We start from the raw sequence: 18,202 nt of genomic DNA, 5'->3' as shown, positions 1-18,202 counted from the left end.
ATTTTGTCATAATCCCCGTGGGTCTGATAAAGTTCAAACAAGTTGTAAAAAGAAAAAGCAACGAAAGAATCATGTCACCCAAACAGACTTCTTCAACCTACACGAGTAAGTCCTCGATAAAACATAGAGGAAGAATCAAAAGAGGAGAAAAAAAAAAAAAAAAAGGCCTCTAGCCCATGTGACTATTCCCTAAAGCTGGGCATAATTAGGAGTCAAACATGGTTCACTCCATGCTCTTCACTAATTGTGTTAAAGAGCAGTGTTACCAGGAGGAGGAGGAGGAGGAGGAGGAGGAGGACGCCAGCAAGCAATCTCAAATAAATGTGCAGGCAGAAACACGCACACCTACAAACACACACACACACACACACACACACACACACACACACAAACACAAGAGGACAAGATAGAGAAAAAGATACAAAAGGAGCGTGGTCTCTAGGGGCAGCCTTTTTCTGTTTGCTGGGGTTAGCAACTGGCGGCTGATAATACAAGTTGTAATTAATAAAGCAGGAGACAATATGGGGGAGAAGGCTTGTAGTGCAGCCAGGCCACAGGAGAGCGGGAGAATGCTGCCGTCTCCTCTGCTCCTGTCCCCTGTTTCTCATTTACAAACACCTGCCTGGCACAATCTCACTTCCCTCACTGCACTCTGCCTACATCCCTAGGAATTTCAAATAAAATTGATTTAGCGGCATCATTGAATTTCCCTCAAATTCCCCTGGAACCTGGAGGGGAAGGGAAGAAATATGTCGGTGTAGTAGCAGTGTAAGGTAGGCTGAGAGCGGCTAGCCGTGTGTGTGTGTGTGTGTGTGTGTGTGTGTGTGTGTGTGTGTGTGTGTGTGTGTGTGTGTGTGTGTGTGTGTGAGCTACAGGGATCCCGTGTGCAGAATCGCTGACACAACAGAAACACACTAGTCCATAAATCATAAAGCGACCTGACATTTCAAGACACATCTTGCCACACGGCGTAAACATAGAAAAAAAAAAACTCCTCGCACATTTTTTGTCGGGTTGAGCTCGTAATTACACACAGGCGCTTTAGAAAAGTGTAGGTGCACCTCTATTGAACAGCTGAGCATTTACAACACCCTCAATTATCCGGAATATAAAGAGGCCTTAATTTAGCAGCTAATAATTCACTGCAGCGTGTTTTAACAGACATGAGGGATTGACTGATTGCATAGATGCTGGAAAACTTTCGCTGAGGCAAAAACAAACAACCTCAGTAGTGAATGGCACATTACATGTGCAAATATGTCTTCAGAAAGAAGAGATTACATTTTGTTTTAAATTGACAACTATTGTGATTCATGGGTTTGGCACACATCAAAATGACACATCCCCAAATATGAAGTGGCAGAAATATAAAACAGACAAGTCATTAAGGATAATTCCACTTTCATTTGTTCCTTTTAACAAATAACTCTAAAATATGAGCTTTCAGATGAGTATGTAAATATATGTCTTTACTGTCATTAGCTGTATATGTTGTGTTTCAATGCAACTTCTCATGATCTCAACGTGACTGCTGAGGGACTATTTTTCATCCCTGGAATGGGAGCATGTGAGACGCAACAAGTGAGCCGAGCCTCTCTCCAGCCACGGTAGTGATGATTAGATATGCCTGCCAACAGGGCCCCGTCTCTGAACACTAATCAAATAGGAAATGTAAGGCCAGACATCCCACCATCACAAAACAATTGTGTGGAACAGACAGAGCAGTCCAAGGCAGCGATGCACCGAGAGAGAGAGGGAGAGATCCAAACATAGTTGGTCCCCGAGGAGAACAAAGCTAGTTGAATTAGAACACCTCCAGAACGGGGAGAGATTCCACGGTTCAGCAGGCCAGCTCGGCCCGAGGGCTCGCTGTCCACAGAGCGGAGGCAGAGGGCCGTGTGTGTGTGTGCCGTGCACGGTGATGTACAAAAACAGGACATTACTAAGCACCCACCTCATACACACAGTAAATCACAACATGGGCACGAGATGAACGATTGCATTACTTTGACTGAACCTGTGACATCACCACATCTGACCAATGGTCGGCTGCGCCCTGAGCCTGTAGCACAGAATCAAATGTAAACAGAAAGCTCTTTTTTTTCTTTCTCCCTTCTTTCCCTTTCCAGCCATGCAAAGTCAAGATAAGCGTCACCATTACATCCATGGGAACTACTATCACTCCCTGAGCAAAGCTCTCCAACACACAGCGCCGAGTCCTGCAAATCCTACAGACGCTCTGTATAACAAACCTGCAAGTGTGCAGAGATTCAAAAGCAGTTTCAAAAGGCATATAAGCATATGCATGGAGGAAATGAGAAGCCTTCTGTTAATATGTGAGCTTGACTGAGGAAGCAGCACAATAGCACGAGACGCCACAAAGGCTAATTCATTAGAACAGATAATATTCAGACACCATTAATTCTATTTGCCTCCCTAATTGGATGTAGCACAGAAAAGACAGAAATTGTATTCATTAATTAAAAAGACAAGAGAGCACACCATTGACAAGAACACACACATTGTACCAACCGTTTGCAAATCTACACCGCTCACCCTCCATCACCTTTCATATGTAATACATCTTTTTTTCCTTTCTTTTTCAAACGGGACAGGGTTTATCTGGGGAGGGCCACCGAGCCCTGGGTGGGCTCACATGGTCGAGACAGTCACCGCGAGCGAAGACGGGAAATCAACAGTGTCAGCAAAGACCTCATCTCGCTCTTATGCTGCAGCATAATCCAATCATCTCTAAGACAATGCAGCATTCAAGTGTAAATAAAACTGCGCTTATTACGCTCCACTGTCAGGTATGAGGGGGGGAACAGAAAGAGGACACACACACACACACACACACACACACACACACACACACACACATACATAAAAACAAGCTCAATGGGCTGCCTCCTTCACAGTGAAGAGCCTCATCATCTCCAGAAAAACCAACTTTCGCCAAATGAGATGTAGCCCAGGGCTATATATTAAAAATGCATATCAAAGCAAAGAAAAATGGACGTGAGAGATTCTAACTAAATAAATTAGCATATCTAACTATGAAACTGCCTTCCTCTCCGCAACGAGCAGCGAGGACAGAAATGAATAATAAAATAGAGCCAAACACAAACGAATAAATAAAATAAATAAATCAGGACAAGCAGGACAGAAATGTTGCTTCCCGTGCGCTGGTGCAGTTTTGCAGCCAGTTGCATTTGTTGTGCATTGTTTTCAATATTCAAAACACATTTTAGGCATGGAGTCTTTTTTAATTGGACGTGGATATGACTGCTGAAGAAGTTAACTATTTACTAGCCTACAAGGTTTTTAGATCACGGCTGCACTGTTGACATTTAACCTCGACAGTTTCACTTTCTGCAAATATTATCATACACACACTGTACTTAACTATAGATAGAGGCTTTATTGGTCCCCACGGAAAATGTAGGCATCCCAGTTGCATCAAACAGACATTCAGGGCAAGAAATACACTTAAGAATTATCCGGGTGAAGTAAAAGTAGAAGGCTCGGTGAGTGCTTAACAAATTTATCAGTACTATATAAGAAAATACTGAACTTAAGTGGGTAAAAACGTAACCTAAACTCAGAATCAAACATATTGTGCAGGGCTGTGCAATTATTATATCATATAACATAAAATGCTAAATGAAGAAAACATATTGTGCAACTAAGGTGCCGGATTCTTATTTATTTAAAAGAATAACTATATGTCGGTGTCTGAAATCAATTTTCAGCTCAGACACAGATCTAAAAGCAAACAAGCCAAAAAAAATATTTTTGTATCTCTGCTTTATTCAAATCCAGCCCAGCAGTTATAGGTGCTGTGCAATAAAAAAGTTCACTGGTGCCACACCAGTGAATTAAAGCCCCTAAAACTTAAACACCTAATGAGGTGGTCAGTCCAAATGACATCAAGACAAATGGCTTGTCATGCTGCCTCCTTTGTTTATTGCTGCTGCTGATTTGCTTTATTGGCACATCTAATTCTCTAATTATCAATATATATATATATTATATATATATATATTCCCTCACAAGTGGACCCGTGGCAAAGGAAAAAGAAAGCTGCAGTGTCTGAGCACAAGGGGAGACACCGTTGGAAATTGGCTTGAGTATCAACCATCTGCCATGAAACTAAACAGGCTAGTTTATCTAATCTCTGCAACATAAACAACAGCATGCCTCATTTCTGCACTTGTGTTGGAGGGCCACAATATTGTCGTTTCTCAGACCGACGTCGGCGTCTCTTTTTTCCCCGCAGCCAATTGTGTTTTAATTCACCTTGTTGTGCGGTGCGCTGCGTGGCCCTGTAAACGCGCCGGGGCTTTCAGAAGGGAATCCGACGCTATTAGGCCTCCAGCCAGACCCAACAGATGCAGCGCAGTGACTCTGCATAACACTTAAATCTGCTTTAATTCCTAATAGGCTTGGCCTTGTGCTGCGCAGATATTAACTAGTCACTTTGTTGCGCTCATTCCTTTTTTTTTTTTTTTTTTTACCCCACCACCCAAACAGTACAGCCTGACGCACACAGGACGCAATAATTCACAGATATCAAACTCAATAATACACGTGTCAGCTCGATCCACGCAGCGAGGAGAGCCTGTGTTTATTACACCGAAAAAATGCACGATTTAAAAACCAGAGGAATCGATCCTCAAATTTAAAGCTCCTGTACTTCAGGTGCATATAATTGAATTCAGCATTATGGAGCCTGCAGCCATAAAACGGGGAGCAGAGGAGAGAGCCAGTGCAGAGCAGCAACCACACGGCAATCAATACGAAACAATTAAACACATTAACATCAACAGCAGTGGAAGGCCTCCAGACGAACCATCATATGCCTTGTGAACTTGACATTGATGGTAAGCCTTTAGCCCTGAGATCTATTTCAATAGGCTACCACTTTCTCCACCTCTGCAGCAAAGGAAGAAAAAAATCCACAGCTTTACGCACAGGCCATATCCAGCTCCCACAGCCCCAAATATAAAGCCCCTTTCTTTTTAAATATTGGCCTAAAGCTAAAGCTTACCGCTGATACCCTGCTTTAACGTTAAACCTGCGTAACAGATAATTGCCTCACGTTTTTTCTCTCTCCTTCAGCGTGCAACTCTCCATTACGCACGGCAGCGCCTTGAACACACACACACACACACACACACACACACACACACACACACACACACACACACACACACACACACACACACACACACACTGGAGCCACACAAGCAAGCACGGACGCATTATGCACACATGACCGCCCCTAATCAAAAGACTAAAACAATAACTCAGTCTATTGTATCACATCATAGCTTTTGACCCCAGAGCATCGATCGACAGATTCTCCTTGCAAGAACAGAGCACGCTCTATTTACTGATGGCACAGCGGGGTCACGCACCGAGCGGAGGGGAAGTAGTCCCCAAAAAGTTTGCGTTTTGAGAAGCATCAAAACAAATCTGACTGGGTTTTTTGTCTCCTACTTTCAAAGCTCCAGTCGTGCTCGTGCTCTCCACAGCAGCAGCAGCAGCAGCACACACGCACACCACCACAGCACACACCATGAATACAAGAGGTTGCGTTACTTACGTGATCTGCAAGGTTAGTCGATGATCCCGAGAGCTCTTCGTGATCTGATTTCGAGCTGCCATCCCGTTCGTCGATTACTAGATCTATTGGCATTTTTCCTTTCAAACAGCTGATGTACCGGTGGCAAAAATTGTCGCAGAGCTCGTGCACCTACAAAAAAGGGGTCAGAAAACACCGTTGTTGGTTTTCTTTCTTTCTTTTTTTTTTTTTGTGGGTTATTCCTTTTTTTTTTCCAGGATGGGGAAACGCTCCATGCAGCCAAGTCCAAGAATAACTCCAATTAATGGGCATTATCGGTCGGGCGAGGAAACAATAGTGAAATTGTTGCAGTGCTTATTATTCTCGGGAGACTGCAGCAACAAGTTGAACGACAAGAAATAAAGAGCATGCCGTTAAAGCTGGCGAAATAATGAGCAGCTGAAACAAAATCTGCGGATCAATAACAGTGTGCAACGTGCGCAAAGAGGGCTGCAGCGCCACTGATCAATATTCGCTTCTGCTGCACAAATAGTTGGTTAAATAAAACGGCATATTTTGTGTAAACTTTAAAAAAATATGAAACTTTCCAATGCAATGCATGCCTGGTTTATTTATTTTTTAATATCTGCTATAGGACACATGCACGTTTAATAGTATCAGCTCCATTAAAAAGTACAGGGTGTGTGTGTGTGTGCAGGTGCTCAGAGGAACATTCACAATATTTACCTTTTCTAATTCCAATAGGTGAAACCGTAATACTTGTATGGCTTGTATCATCTGAAAGGGGAGAAAATGTGAAAAAAAAAAAAATTATAATATCACAAATCAATCGATATTTTATTTTTTTTTACACGTGTGCAGGATTATTATTATTATATGATATGATAATCCACTCGTCATAATAACACAGTGGAGCAGCCCGCACCACAGCCAGCCAGGGAGAAGAATACATATTTTTTGGAGTCATTACACACTGCATGGTCAGCTGGGTCAGTTGGAAGGGAACAATGACAGCGGCTCATGTGGTCACACAGCTTCACTTCGGAGCTGATCTGACATGTGTGCGGAAGTTTAAATCATATGTTCACTTTATTGACAGTGTGGATGCTGCGGACACTCCAGAGTGTATATCCCCCCCCACCCCACCCCACTAAACAAGGCAGGGTGGAGGCTGCTATACAACCGCAGCGATAAGCGGCGGTCATTGAGAGGCAGAGAGGTCAGAGAAAAAAAAAAGTGTGCAGCTTACCAAATTGTCCAACTCTGGATTTGATGAAAATAAAGGTTTTTCTGCTCGGACCTAAAAAATGACACACACCAAATGTCAAAGTTAGTTTGAGATGTGCGTAATGTGTGCGTAATTTTCCAAACTGGCACGTCATGATGATGATAATGCAACTCCAAATTTCATAAATGACACAACGTAAATTTTGCAGAGAACACACACTATCATTTAACCTTATTATAAGAAAGTTTTCTGCTGCAAAACATTATGAAGCGGGCAGACAACCATGTGCCATGACGCAGCCACAACATCCTAAAATATATGAAAATATTTTTTTTTAATATTTCAAAATTGACCTGTTTGGCAAAGACTGCAATGTCCTCGTTGAAGGAGTCTGAGGAGCAGACGTCGCCGCCTGCTACGCCGGGCTCCCTCGGAGTACACGTCGCCAGCTCACACTTCTCAAAAACCAGTGCGAGCAGTGGGAATAAAGGGTGACTGCAAGAAGGGAAACACAGCCTGAGCACAAGCGGCACACCGGCTCCACAAAGCCCACTGCAAAAAATGTCCAAGCAACCTGCGTATCTGTCTTTTCCCATAAAATATCTATCAGTTCTCCTAAAGCAAGTAAAAAACAATGAGACAGTTGGATGAGATCATTTGACAAATTTCTCTATTGTTTTTACGCACGTCTCTTTACTGTTTCCTACGTGGACGCTTCTTAAAATGAGGCAGACAACAACTAAAAAAGGTCAAACTGGATTCGAGATTATTCTTTTTAGAAGCCGTTTTGATTCATAAGAAGGGCTGAGTACACATCTGGATATATTTCAATCTCTCGGTTTGACAAAATGAAGGATTTTTGGACTGCGTGTGACATGAATCGACTGACATTTCTTGCAGTGCAGACTATGAACAGCAGAGAAGTCAACAAAACTCCACAAAAAACAAAACGGACGCAGAAACAAGTTGCTGTTGTGGACTTTTGAGAAATTATACAGTTTGCGAAAATTTTTGAAGTGAAATAATAATTTTTTCAGAGGCGTAGTGAGGCACCGGGGAGTTTAATTATTCCTCCTTAATAGGCCTGTGGTTCGAACATTGACGCAGAGGGAATTAAAATGTGTAAAACTCCTAACTTCTAACAACATGACACACACAGTCAGTGAAAATCATTAAAAGAAATTAGAAGTCAAATCTATAATCTAAATGAGAAAAACACTATTTTTAAGAAATTGTTAACTTCATACAACTGGTGTAAGTTTGTTAATTTATGTCATTTAAATGTGTGTCAGTCTACGAATGAAGGTAAACTCTGCTCCACATGTGCGTAAAAGAGATGAAGTGGATTTGCTCTGCTACATCCCAGATTATAATGATACACTGTGGATTATAGCACTTTCTGCGCACAAGTGGTGTTGAGCAACATCTGAAAACTAAACACGCTTTCTGTGTTTTAATTGAGAATAATCTCGCAGCAGAGGAATTATAAAGACGCACGGTGCGTAATAACGCGCTGGGTGTGTGTTTGTGTGTGTTACTGCAAATAGCGTTTTACAAAACTGACAAGTTACTGCACGTATCAGCGAGAACGATTAAAAGAGTCAAGAGTATTTAAGGTTAGACAAATAACTGAGCTCTGAAATATTAAAGCAAAGTTTCTAACGTGGATTTGTTATGATGTTGAAAATGTTTCTTTTTTTATTATTATTATACTTCCACGCAGTCTGTGACTTTCTGGCTTGGGCTGAGCACAAAGAGCTTCCACATTATTTTATAGCTTGTATTTCAAGCTCGAGGCTTATACTCTTACTCACTGCAGCCTTGACGATGCCTTCTGCAATGCGTATAAAATTACACATCAACACAACACCCCTGACCAACAATAGAGCTCCGAAATTGTGGTCAAACCTGCACAAAACACTGTCTAAATTTACTGGTGGGAGAGAAGCTCCAACAAAACAAAGTTACAGAAACGCAAAAAAAGTTATAGAAGAAAATAATAATAACAACATGTGCACGCGTATTCTGGTCGTGCAAACCTTACCCATAAATTTGATCTTTATCCCTCTTTAAAACGTCGTTGACAGCAGAGCCCATGCTCGTGGGCATAACGTTTGGATGGGGAGCGTGGGCTCCGTAGTGCTGGCTGGCGTGCAGCGGCGGTCCGTGGTTCAGGTGGTGGACCTGGGGAAGCGGCCGGGGCGCATGCGGGTCCCCGTACATCGACGCCGGGACTCCGTCCATCCCACCGTAGTGGGCCAGCTCATCGTACTGGGGATCAAATCAGAGCAGAAGTCAGCGGGCTGCCCGGTTACTTTCTACACAAATGTGAAAAGTACAGGGGGGGAAAAAAACTAAACAAGCATGCCGTCTCGTTTTTGAATACACGCAAAGGAGGAAAAACTAATGGGCTGTAGCTGTGAAAACGCGCTGCAGCCAGGGAGGAAAAAGCGTCAGATATTGTAATATGTGAATACGGTTTGTCATTTACCAAAAACATTATGAGTTTAGATGCTTCCCGAAAGAGAGTTTGCCGAGTGGAGAGAGCGAACTAGTTTGGAGTCTCCTGTGAAACTGCTCCACGACTCTCCGTGCAGGCGGACGGTAAAGGCGCAGGCTGTCACTCTGCTTGAGGAGTAAGGGCGCCGCTGCAAAAATGTCAAATATCGCTGCTTTGATATGAATACTTAGCAAATTCGCCACCACCCGACAAGAGGTTATATCGATACGGTGGCCTCCCTACAGTGGATTTGAGCAGGTAAGTGTAGCAGATTTAAAACCTACCCTTTGCGCCATCAGGCTGCGCTCCAATAAACTCCTGAATCTGTCGTATATTTAATATCCCAGTCCCGGTTAGAAAGTGATTTAGTGGCAGGATTCCTCTTTTCGACCAACTTTGCGAATTCTCCTATTCGCCAGTGTGGTTCAGTTGAAAGCGTAGCATCGAGGAGTTTTGCAATTTTTCACGTTTTCCCTCTTTCCTCGGGAAAAAAAGGCAAAAATGCGCCAAAGTGAAGGTTACAATCGGCCCATCAACAACCTGCATGTAACTAAACTGTCGTGTCTCATGGCTTTTTGCCACTCCAGCTGTCAATCAAAGCCAGAGGTTGTCAAGGTAATGAATGAATGACGGTTGGTGATGATGTTCAAGAGAAGGACGAATCTTTTTAGTCCGTTTTCATCCCGCAAGTCCGCGTCTCCTTTAATGCTTCCAGATCGCTATCTTGTTTTATTATCACTGTAAAAAAAAAAGAAGAAGAGGAGGAAAAAAGGCAGGAGAAATTAAGAGATTGCGACTCAGATCTTTCCTTTTCTTTCCCCCCGTAGGTATTTCGTCTATCTGGCGAGACTGAGATGAGTGAGTGTCAGCGAGTGTTGGCAGGTTGGCTGCTAGCTTGCTTATAGAAACAGAGTCAGTTCGCAGCGCTGAGCGGTGGGCGAATGAAATGACGGATCCCGGAAGTGGTGGTGGCCATAGCCAGTCCTACAGCAGCTCCAGAAAAGAGAGAGGAGAGACCAACTCTTGTGATATGCAGAGTGTGTGCGAGGCGCAGGGACGGCTTCAACTCCTCACTGGGGGTAAAAAAAAGCCAAACCAACGCAGATCCAAACTCCCACCCAATTCCCTTTCGCCGAGAAGAACCCTATAGAAGAAACAGCAGAGAAGGGCAGAATGAGGGAGGTGTTTTTTTTTTTTTTTTTCCTTCTGTTACCAGTGCGGACACTTGGGCTGCAACTGCTCCGAGTTACACTGACACAACATTGACTGAAATAAACTGCATGAAGTGGGATTTACAGCTAAAAAGTTCATTTTTAAGCAGTTTTACGCACGGCGCAGCCAAACTTTTACGCACGGCACAATGATCACACCGGGGGAAGATTTAAAAATAATGAATGGATATTTCTCATCCTTATAGTGAAACAAAAGATTATAAAGGCACCTGCAGTTGAAATCACCACGACATCTTATGCACGATGCGTACTTGTTATCAGTTGTGTGGTTATACGTCGGTGTGCCTACATCCTCCTAATCTTTCAGCTAATTATTGCTCTGGTCTTATTTAGCAAATTAAACGGCAAGCAGCACCCCTCTAATCCCTGAATGAACTTTTCCAAGAGGGAGAGGAAGTTAAAAAAAAAAAAAGTGGAGAAAGTAATTTTGTGTGTTTCTTTCGTCCAATCCCTTCTCCTGATAGAAATCCGTGCCTTTACCTCAGAGTAGTCAATTATCAAAGCTCCCCGAGATCATCAATCATGTGAGGAGATTGAAGTTTAGAGGAGGAGCAACGCTGCGGCCATCGATTGCACTGAAGCTCCTTTTGGAGTCTGAGCACTTACACGCACAAAACAGAAGCAGGCCATCTATCCCCTTTAATATTTAGCTCCATCAGTGCTAATATGGCATCATGGCTGTATTGATAGGTTCTCACATAAAGGCTCCATTTATGGCTCCGTGACATTTTTGATGGTGGAAATTAATTATTCACAGGTTAGGATTAAAGTAGACACGCTCAGGGAGATGGGCTGTGGCTACTGTTGTGGAGGGTCAATAAACTCTCCCAGCAAAACAAAAATACCAAAAGCAGACTTGCTCGGGAGTCGATTGCAGAAATAGCAGTTGGGTTCTTCTTCTTTTTTTTTTTTTTGGTTTTTCTTTTTAGGAGAGAAAAGGAGTTAATAAATGAAACCGTGACAACTGTTATGTTTGTTGGCATAAAGGGGGGGTGGGAAGTGTAGCACTGCAGGGTTTGACAAACGGCTGTGTGGACATTTCAACGTGCAATACCCCGGGAAGGAGCTGCAGAGCGGTGCGCAGAGAGCCAAGGCATCCACCGTCTCCAAGTCGCTCCTGCACTCTGTAAACACAACCAGCCCGGCAGACCCTGCTATGACTCGGAAGATTTTTTTTTTCTTCTTCTACATAAAAGCTAAATATCGTTCACACTGATTCGCGCACTAACAGTTTTTTTTTTTTCATCCTCCTCCTCTGGACATCCGTGGTAAGTAGCATAAACCTTATACTGTTTTTTTTTTTATTATTCTGGATGCGCGTCCTTTCTCCCAGTGAAGGAAAAGTTTTGGGGCTGGAGCGTAAATGCAGAGAGAATGAACAGACTTTCATAGATGCATGTTTAATCTCCCGTTACAAGTGCGATATCCTCCCCCCCACCCCCCCCCCCAAAAAAAATTACCAGGCGCTGGAGTGGATTTTTAAATAAATTCTTCGCGTTTTTTGCGCATTTGTCGTGGAAATATGTGGTTTGCCCCCGAGGAGACTGATGCAAACACCCCGAAGAGCGTGTGAAAATAGCGGAGGCTAATTACGCGTGTCCAATGCACGGCTCCACAGAAACACAACCCTTCCCTATATGCAACTTCCAGCCACGACTCCCAACGACGTGACATGTGAAAGACCCCTTTTTTTTTTCTCTCTTCGGCGAACTATTTATTTGAGTAATTAATGGAAGCTATAAAACACAGGACATCGTAATTAACAACATTTAAAGGCTGCGAAATGGGTTCAATTCGCTTATAAACAGCTTCTGATGCGACATTACACAAGTCGGTGTTTAATTTTCTAATTTCATTTTAATCATCATTCACTCAGTAGTTAATTAAAATTAATTCCCCCCTCATAAACAAGACCTGTGCCAACTTAAACTCCCCTGCTTATAACCTGAGCGCGTTTACAAGCCAGATGATTCCAGGAGGACACCTTCCATTGACTGTTACACTTTTGAGAAAAAAGATAGTTTTATATTTCCTACAAGTGGCTTTCACGTCGCGGCCCTTTTTCAGGTGCGCACACCACCTTTACGCGTATGAAAAAAAGAAAGAAAGAAATCAGTGGATGGCATTAACAGGCGGTAACATTTCATCTGCTGGTGTCAAATTGAGGTCAGTGTAGGGTTAAAGCTCTCGGTGTCCGTGTGGGGACGTGGCCAGCTGCGTTCGGATTCATTTGGGGGGCAAAGGCTCCATTTCAAGGAAAACACTAGTGGGACAATCACCCGGGCTAAAGATCCACAGCGTGTCACATCCTAAAAGGTGCACCGGCAGGACCGCCTGCGTGCGCGCCATGCACCGGGCTGCAGCGACTCAACTTCCCCACTCCTCTGTTTACTCTTTGCAGGACTTACAACCCCTTCTCTCTCCCTCTGCCCCCCCCCCCCCTTCTCTCTGTTGCCCCGCAGGGCTAACACACACACACACACACACACACACACACACACACACACACACACGCACGCACGCACACTCCAAGCCTGTTGCTAAATATGGAGAGAAACGCATTGTTGTTGATTTAATTCCCTCAAAAAGAAGGAGAGGGAAAAAAAAGATCACTGATATGAAACGAGCTTCAAATCCTCTTAGTGACCTTAAACACTCCTGGAAGAAACAATCGGCGCTCAACCGCAGGAACAAATAAAATCGCCCTAATCTTGTTTGTAACTTTGTTCTTCTGTGGCCCTCTTCAGTGTTTGAGATTATGTAAATTGGCACAGCTAATGTATAGAGGCGCAGAGATAAGACTGGGATCATAGACTGGCTGCTGCTGCTGCTGCTGCTGCTGCTGCTGGTGAGGAGGAGGAGGAAGAGGAGGCTCAGAAAGTGAAAACATCGCAGCTTTTGTCCATTTTCATCCAAAATTCAAAAATGCAACAAATGCAGCTGCTGGTGCGAAAATCAAATGTGAGGATTTCGGGTTTTTACGCACAGTAAATAAAAGGAGGCCAACGCAGTTAACTGCAAAGGAGGCAACTAATTATATCCCATTAATCATCCCGCGTTTAATTGTCCTCACATGACATGATATTATTTGTGATTTGTTTCTAATAATCTGGAGCCTGTGTGTGTGTGTGTGTGTTCGTTTCTTAACTCGGTCCCCTCTGCCTCTGAACTCCCCCTGACCCCCGGGGAGTGAAATGTGACTATAGGGTTTGAGAAAGTGGAGTGAGCAACTCAAATACTTGTAAAAGTTTCGCGACTAACTGTAAATTCTTCAGCTCCAAAGCCTCATTTTCCCCTCCACCGATTCTCAGAGTCTGGTGTCAGAGGGTTAGTAAAGGGAGGAGGGGGGGGGTGACAGAGGGAGGGAGGGAGAGAGAGAGAGGCCAACACAATAACTGTGGCTTTCTCTCTCTCTCTCTCTCTCTCTCCCCCCCTCCCTCTTCCTTCATAGGCTCAGAGTGGGGAATATGCGGCCCTCGAGCGACACCTGGCGGCTGCAACCGGTGCAGAGCTGTCCGAGGCTTTACAGGAGGCCCACAAAATAACACTAAAACCTATTTACACGGAAAATACGGAGCAGTCATAACAAAACCGTGCGAGGAAATTAAAGATTTTAAAAGGCTTGTAATGTTTGTTGATTTGCTGACAATGCTTTTTGGACATAAATTCGATTTAACCCTGTCAGCCAATGTCACGAAGACTAGAAAAATATGGCCTTTAATAGTCGAAATTCGCCTTTAATTTACACGAACGAGTTATATTTTAAATTTACTGGATTAAGAAATTGAGAAGATAATTAAGTTAGAATAAAAATGGTAATAAAAAAAATGTAATATCTCATTTTAACTTATATCGAACCTAAAACGTCGATATTTTACTATGAGTATAATCTGGACCAGTCCTTTTTCCATCTGCTCCATCGTGCGTCTTCGTGCGTTATAATAAAAAAAATATTGACACAATTAAAAACATTAAGAGTTAAACTACCATAAAAACGGAGCCATACATTTAAAAAAAACCCTCTGAAATTGATTAATTCGTGACTTGAAAACAACGCGTTCATTTTAAAAATATTTAACTCGACAATTTAATTTGTATTCAGATGTAAAGTTTGTTTGTTTGTCCTCCTCCAAACGAATGATCGTTCCTGCGGTGTGAGGGTGAATCTGTTCCCTCCCTGTAGAAGCTCCTCTGGCCGCAGCGCGCCCTGCAGTGCGCAGCCTCTCCGCAGCCTCTCGGCTCCGCTCGGCTGTGACACAGTTTGAACAGGTCACCGCCGAGATTAGAGCCCGTCGTTAACGCCTGCTCGGATACACCAAATGCTGATTTAATGAGCTTGCATTGGCTGTTTGTCCCAGAATACCTGGTGTGCATGTGTTAGTAACGCCACAGACCGTAATCCCCGTGTCCCCCCCCCCCCCACCCTCCCCTTCTCTCCTCTTATTAACACGTGGCTTTTTATAGGGGGGGACAGCCCGAAATACCTGCATTCACAAAAGGGCCCTGCGCATTATATTTTGAGTACGATTCCCTCCCTTGTGTTTCAGCGCAACTTCCAAAAAAGCCTATAAGGCCCGTATCCAGCCACATTACCACATGTAATTGAGAGAAGTTTAAGTGGAGGCCGGGAAACCGAGGAGTTAATAGCGGTGACCCTCTCGCTGTGCCTCTGTCGCTCATCATTTATCAGGCTTAAGGGGCTTAAACAGGCAGCGCAGACCCACCTTTTATTACATATCAAACCCTCTCTCGCGCCTTATCTACATTATGGGAAATACATGCGTCGTCGCCTGTTATGCGGATTTGGAAATAGAAACATGTCCAATAAAGTCGCCCTCCTCCGCTGATGAGAGGAAATATGGCTTTAGGCAGTGCACAGACAACCCCAGCGGTTTTTAAGCCTTTATTAAATTGTCTTAATTCCCCCTCTCCACTTTTGAAATGAATATAAATTCCACTCGTGTGTTTGTCCAGTCGGTGCGGGAGCGGGGGAACGTGGAGGGTTTTTCATGCTCCCAATATGATTAGGCAGTGGATGAAAATTACGCACAGTTGACGCAGCGCTGCCTCGGAGAGAGAGATCAGACCCGGGGTAATGCAAGTGACGGAGCAATTAAACATGACTGTGAAATAAATAAATTATCATGACTAATAATAATAACAATAAGAGTAAGAATAAATAGCCCAACTTGTAGTGAAGAAGGGGTTCAGATGAAATTCCTCTCCGTGCGTAATTGGAGCCGTTTTACTCGGACAATTAATTAAAAGGTGAGGAAAAAAGGAGAGAAAAGGCTTCCTTGTGAAAAGTTATATTTGTCCTGTCTTGTGCCACTTCCTCTTTATTTATAGCCTGATTGAATTACACGTCCTTCAGAGGGAGAGAACATAAAAACAGCTGCTGCGTCTTCACTTGTGCGCAAATTCAGCCCCAAAAAAAGATGGGTTTTGTTGCAAGATTCTTCTTCTACTATTTTGGGTGAGAAAATCGTTTTTTACTTAACATTTCCTTACTGTAGTGTGAGATCGCATTTTTCATTTCTGCTGTTACAAACACACACACACACATACACACACACACACACACACACAGTGGCTCAGTGAAAAACTTCAGGGCCGTGCCTAAGTTGTCTGCCCGATTCCTCCTCCGAGAGAGCCGCAGCCAGTCAGCCTGAACGCAGCTGCGTGCACGTCGAGTGACGGATTTTGATATTCTAGTCACACAACAGAGTAAACACCGCTCTCCTCTTCAATAAACATCATTGACAAGGTTCCATATCCAGCCATGTGAAATACCCAGCTTAACCCCATCACCACTATCAGCTGCTGCTCTTTTAAATGTGTGGATAGAAGAGGAAAATCCCAGTAAGGTTTCATTTTTGAATGTGGATTTGTTTAAGAACACTTCATGTTCATATTGTGATACATGTTTTCTTTCACCCTTTCTGTGGATTCACTGTAATTTTGTACTTGAACTGAGGCTTTAATGTGATGGCATTAAATATTTTAAAACTATATTTGTGTTCTGCTCTTAATTTGGCTTCTTAAATGTTTTTTGAAATGTGCTTGAGTAAAAGGTTTCATTGAGTTAATTATCTCTCTCACACACATGCAACTACACACACAGAGACTACAGGTTAATCAAATGACCGAACCCCAGAGAAAAAACTATAATTCATCTGTTTTATAATAATCCTGCACTTTAGTGATGCTTTTCTGTTGTAGCTCTCCTTCTCTGAACTCGTCCTCCACATTGACAGCACAGGACAGTCCCACGAAGAAGAAAAAAAATGTATAAAATAAAAGTCATAGCTGAACATTTAAAAAACATGACTCCACTCATTTGAACCTCTCGCAAGAAAACAATGCGGGTAAGCCAATGCAGATGGTTTGTTTGTGTTTGGGTGTTTTGTTGTTGTCCCCCCTCTCTCGTTTATGTGTTCCCATTTCCATCTCCTCTCCGACACCCCTCCTCCTCCTCCTCCTCCTCCTCCTCCATCCCTCCCTCCGCTCCCTCCAGTCTGGTTCTGCAGGAGTTCACATGATCAAGCAAGGTACCCAGGTAATTACCTGGCATTGTCAAATAAAGCGGCCACTGATTCAAATGAGGAGTGAAGTATCAAAGAGCGGCGTTGCCTTTGCAGCCACTACTTATCCACACAGGAGACAGAGAGGAGATCTGAGAGCTCGGGGACCTGCAGCGAGGCAACATCAACACTCAGCCTTCCCTTCCAAGATAAATATCACCAATAGGAGAAACAGAGCCAAACATGCCCAGGTTCACTAGTAACAGCATATTTATTTGTACTACATATCCTACTTGTCCGTTACTGACTCGCGGCGTTCTTTAAAGTGGCCACAGTGCAGCTTTAACAAGGACGATTCTTGCCATTTTCCTGCGTGTGCGTTCCTGCTGAGTCTCTCCCAAAGGTCAGAGGTCGGAAACTCATGAATGTGTTTGTGCTCCGAAGCTGTCGCAGAGTCAGAGCGGTCGTGCAACGCTTTCCGATCTCCTGTTGCAGCATTTATTCTGTATTTGTGGCTCAGACACAAACGGAGGAATAAAGAGCAGCCACAGAAGTGGCAGAGATTAAAAGTGAACAGCGCATTAATGTCTGGCAGAGCAAAAGTCCAAAGTCCTCAGCCTGATTAACTCAGATAACTGCAAGAATATTTAATCATTTGCAAAGTTTGTGTTGTATTTTCCTCTTGCTGCAACTTGCACTGACTTTATTTTAAATTAAACCAGCATGCAACTCTTTTCTCCCACTTGCACCGTAAGATTCTGCTTTCACGACATATAATCGACATAATACTGCGTAATTTCTTCTGCTGAGTAATGAAGCCGTGATTCCAGCGGGGGCTGACAACAAGACCTTTGACACAACCGGTGGAAGGTGATCTCAATGAGCGATCTCCCCGCTCTGGAAACGACACCAGAGAAAGCTCATTTCTGCTCCCCGCGCGTTCAAAACCCCGACAAGCGGCGTCCTGGGATTTCAGCTCTGCACGGAGAGAGTACCTGTAATTTGACTTGCCACGTCTAAATGGAAGTTGAATAGGTTACATTGTGCAACAACAAATAAAATGCTCACATCGCTTTAGTGAGTGTTTCTCGTGGTTGGAGGCGAAATAGGGTCGGTGACGATGTCTGAGTG

At 43.5% G+C, this 18,202-nt stretch overlaps 1 protein-coding gene across 9 annotated transcripts in view; it reads right to left on the bottom strand.

The window, feature by feature from the left end:
• The window catches only part of meis2a (Meis homeobox 2a), an 81,893-nt gene extending 71,246 nt beyond the window's left edge, over positions 1–10,647 (bottom strand). For 6 of the 9 annotated variants that reach the window (XM_034575706.1, XM_034575709.1, XM_034575710.1 and 3 more), the window contains exons 1-6: positions 9,600–10,647; positions 8,860–9,086; positions 7,169–7,310; positions 6,837–6,887; positions 6,314–6,364; positions 5,609–5,758 (exon numbers count right to left, since the gene is read on the bottom strand). In XM_034575706.1, the coding sequence (XP_034431597.1) occupies positions 5,609–5,758; positions 6,314–6,364; positions 6,837–6,887; positions 7,169–7,310; positions 8,860–9,086; positions 9,600–9,611 (633 nt within the window). In that variant the 5' untranslated portion in view covers positions 9,612–10,647. Of the gene's footprint in view, positions 1–5,608; positions 5,759–6,313; positions 6,365–6,836; positions 6,888–7,168; positions 7,311–8,859; positions 9,087–9,306; positions 9,557–9,599 lie in introns of those variants that run through there. The other 3 variants (XM_034575708.1, XM_034575712.1, XM_034575715.1) reach the window with 3 other exon arrangements.
• Positions 10,648–18,202: the final 7,555 nt, after the last annotated feature.

This window comes from Hippoglossus hippoglossus, chromosome 22 (genome assembly GCF_009819705.1).
Source record: "Hippoglossus hippoglossus isolate fHipHip1 chromosome 22, fHipHip1.pri, whole genome shotgun sequence".
NCBI classification, from domain to species: Eukaryota; Metazoa; Chordata; class Actinopteri; order Pleuronectiformes; family Pleuronectidae; genus Hippoglossus; species Hippoglossus hippoglossus.
The sequence above is the reverse complement of the archived record's forward strand: the minus strand, read 5'-3'. Positions and strand labels throughout refer to the sequence as shown.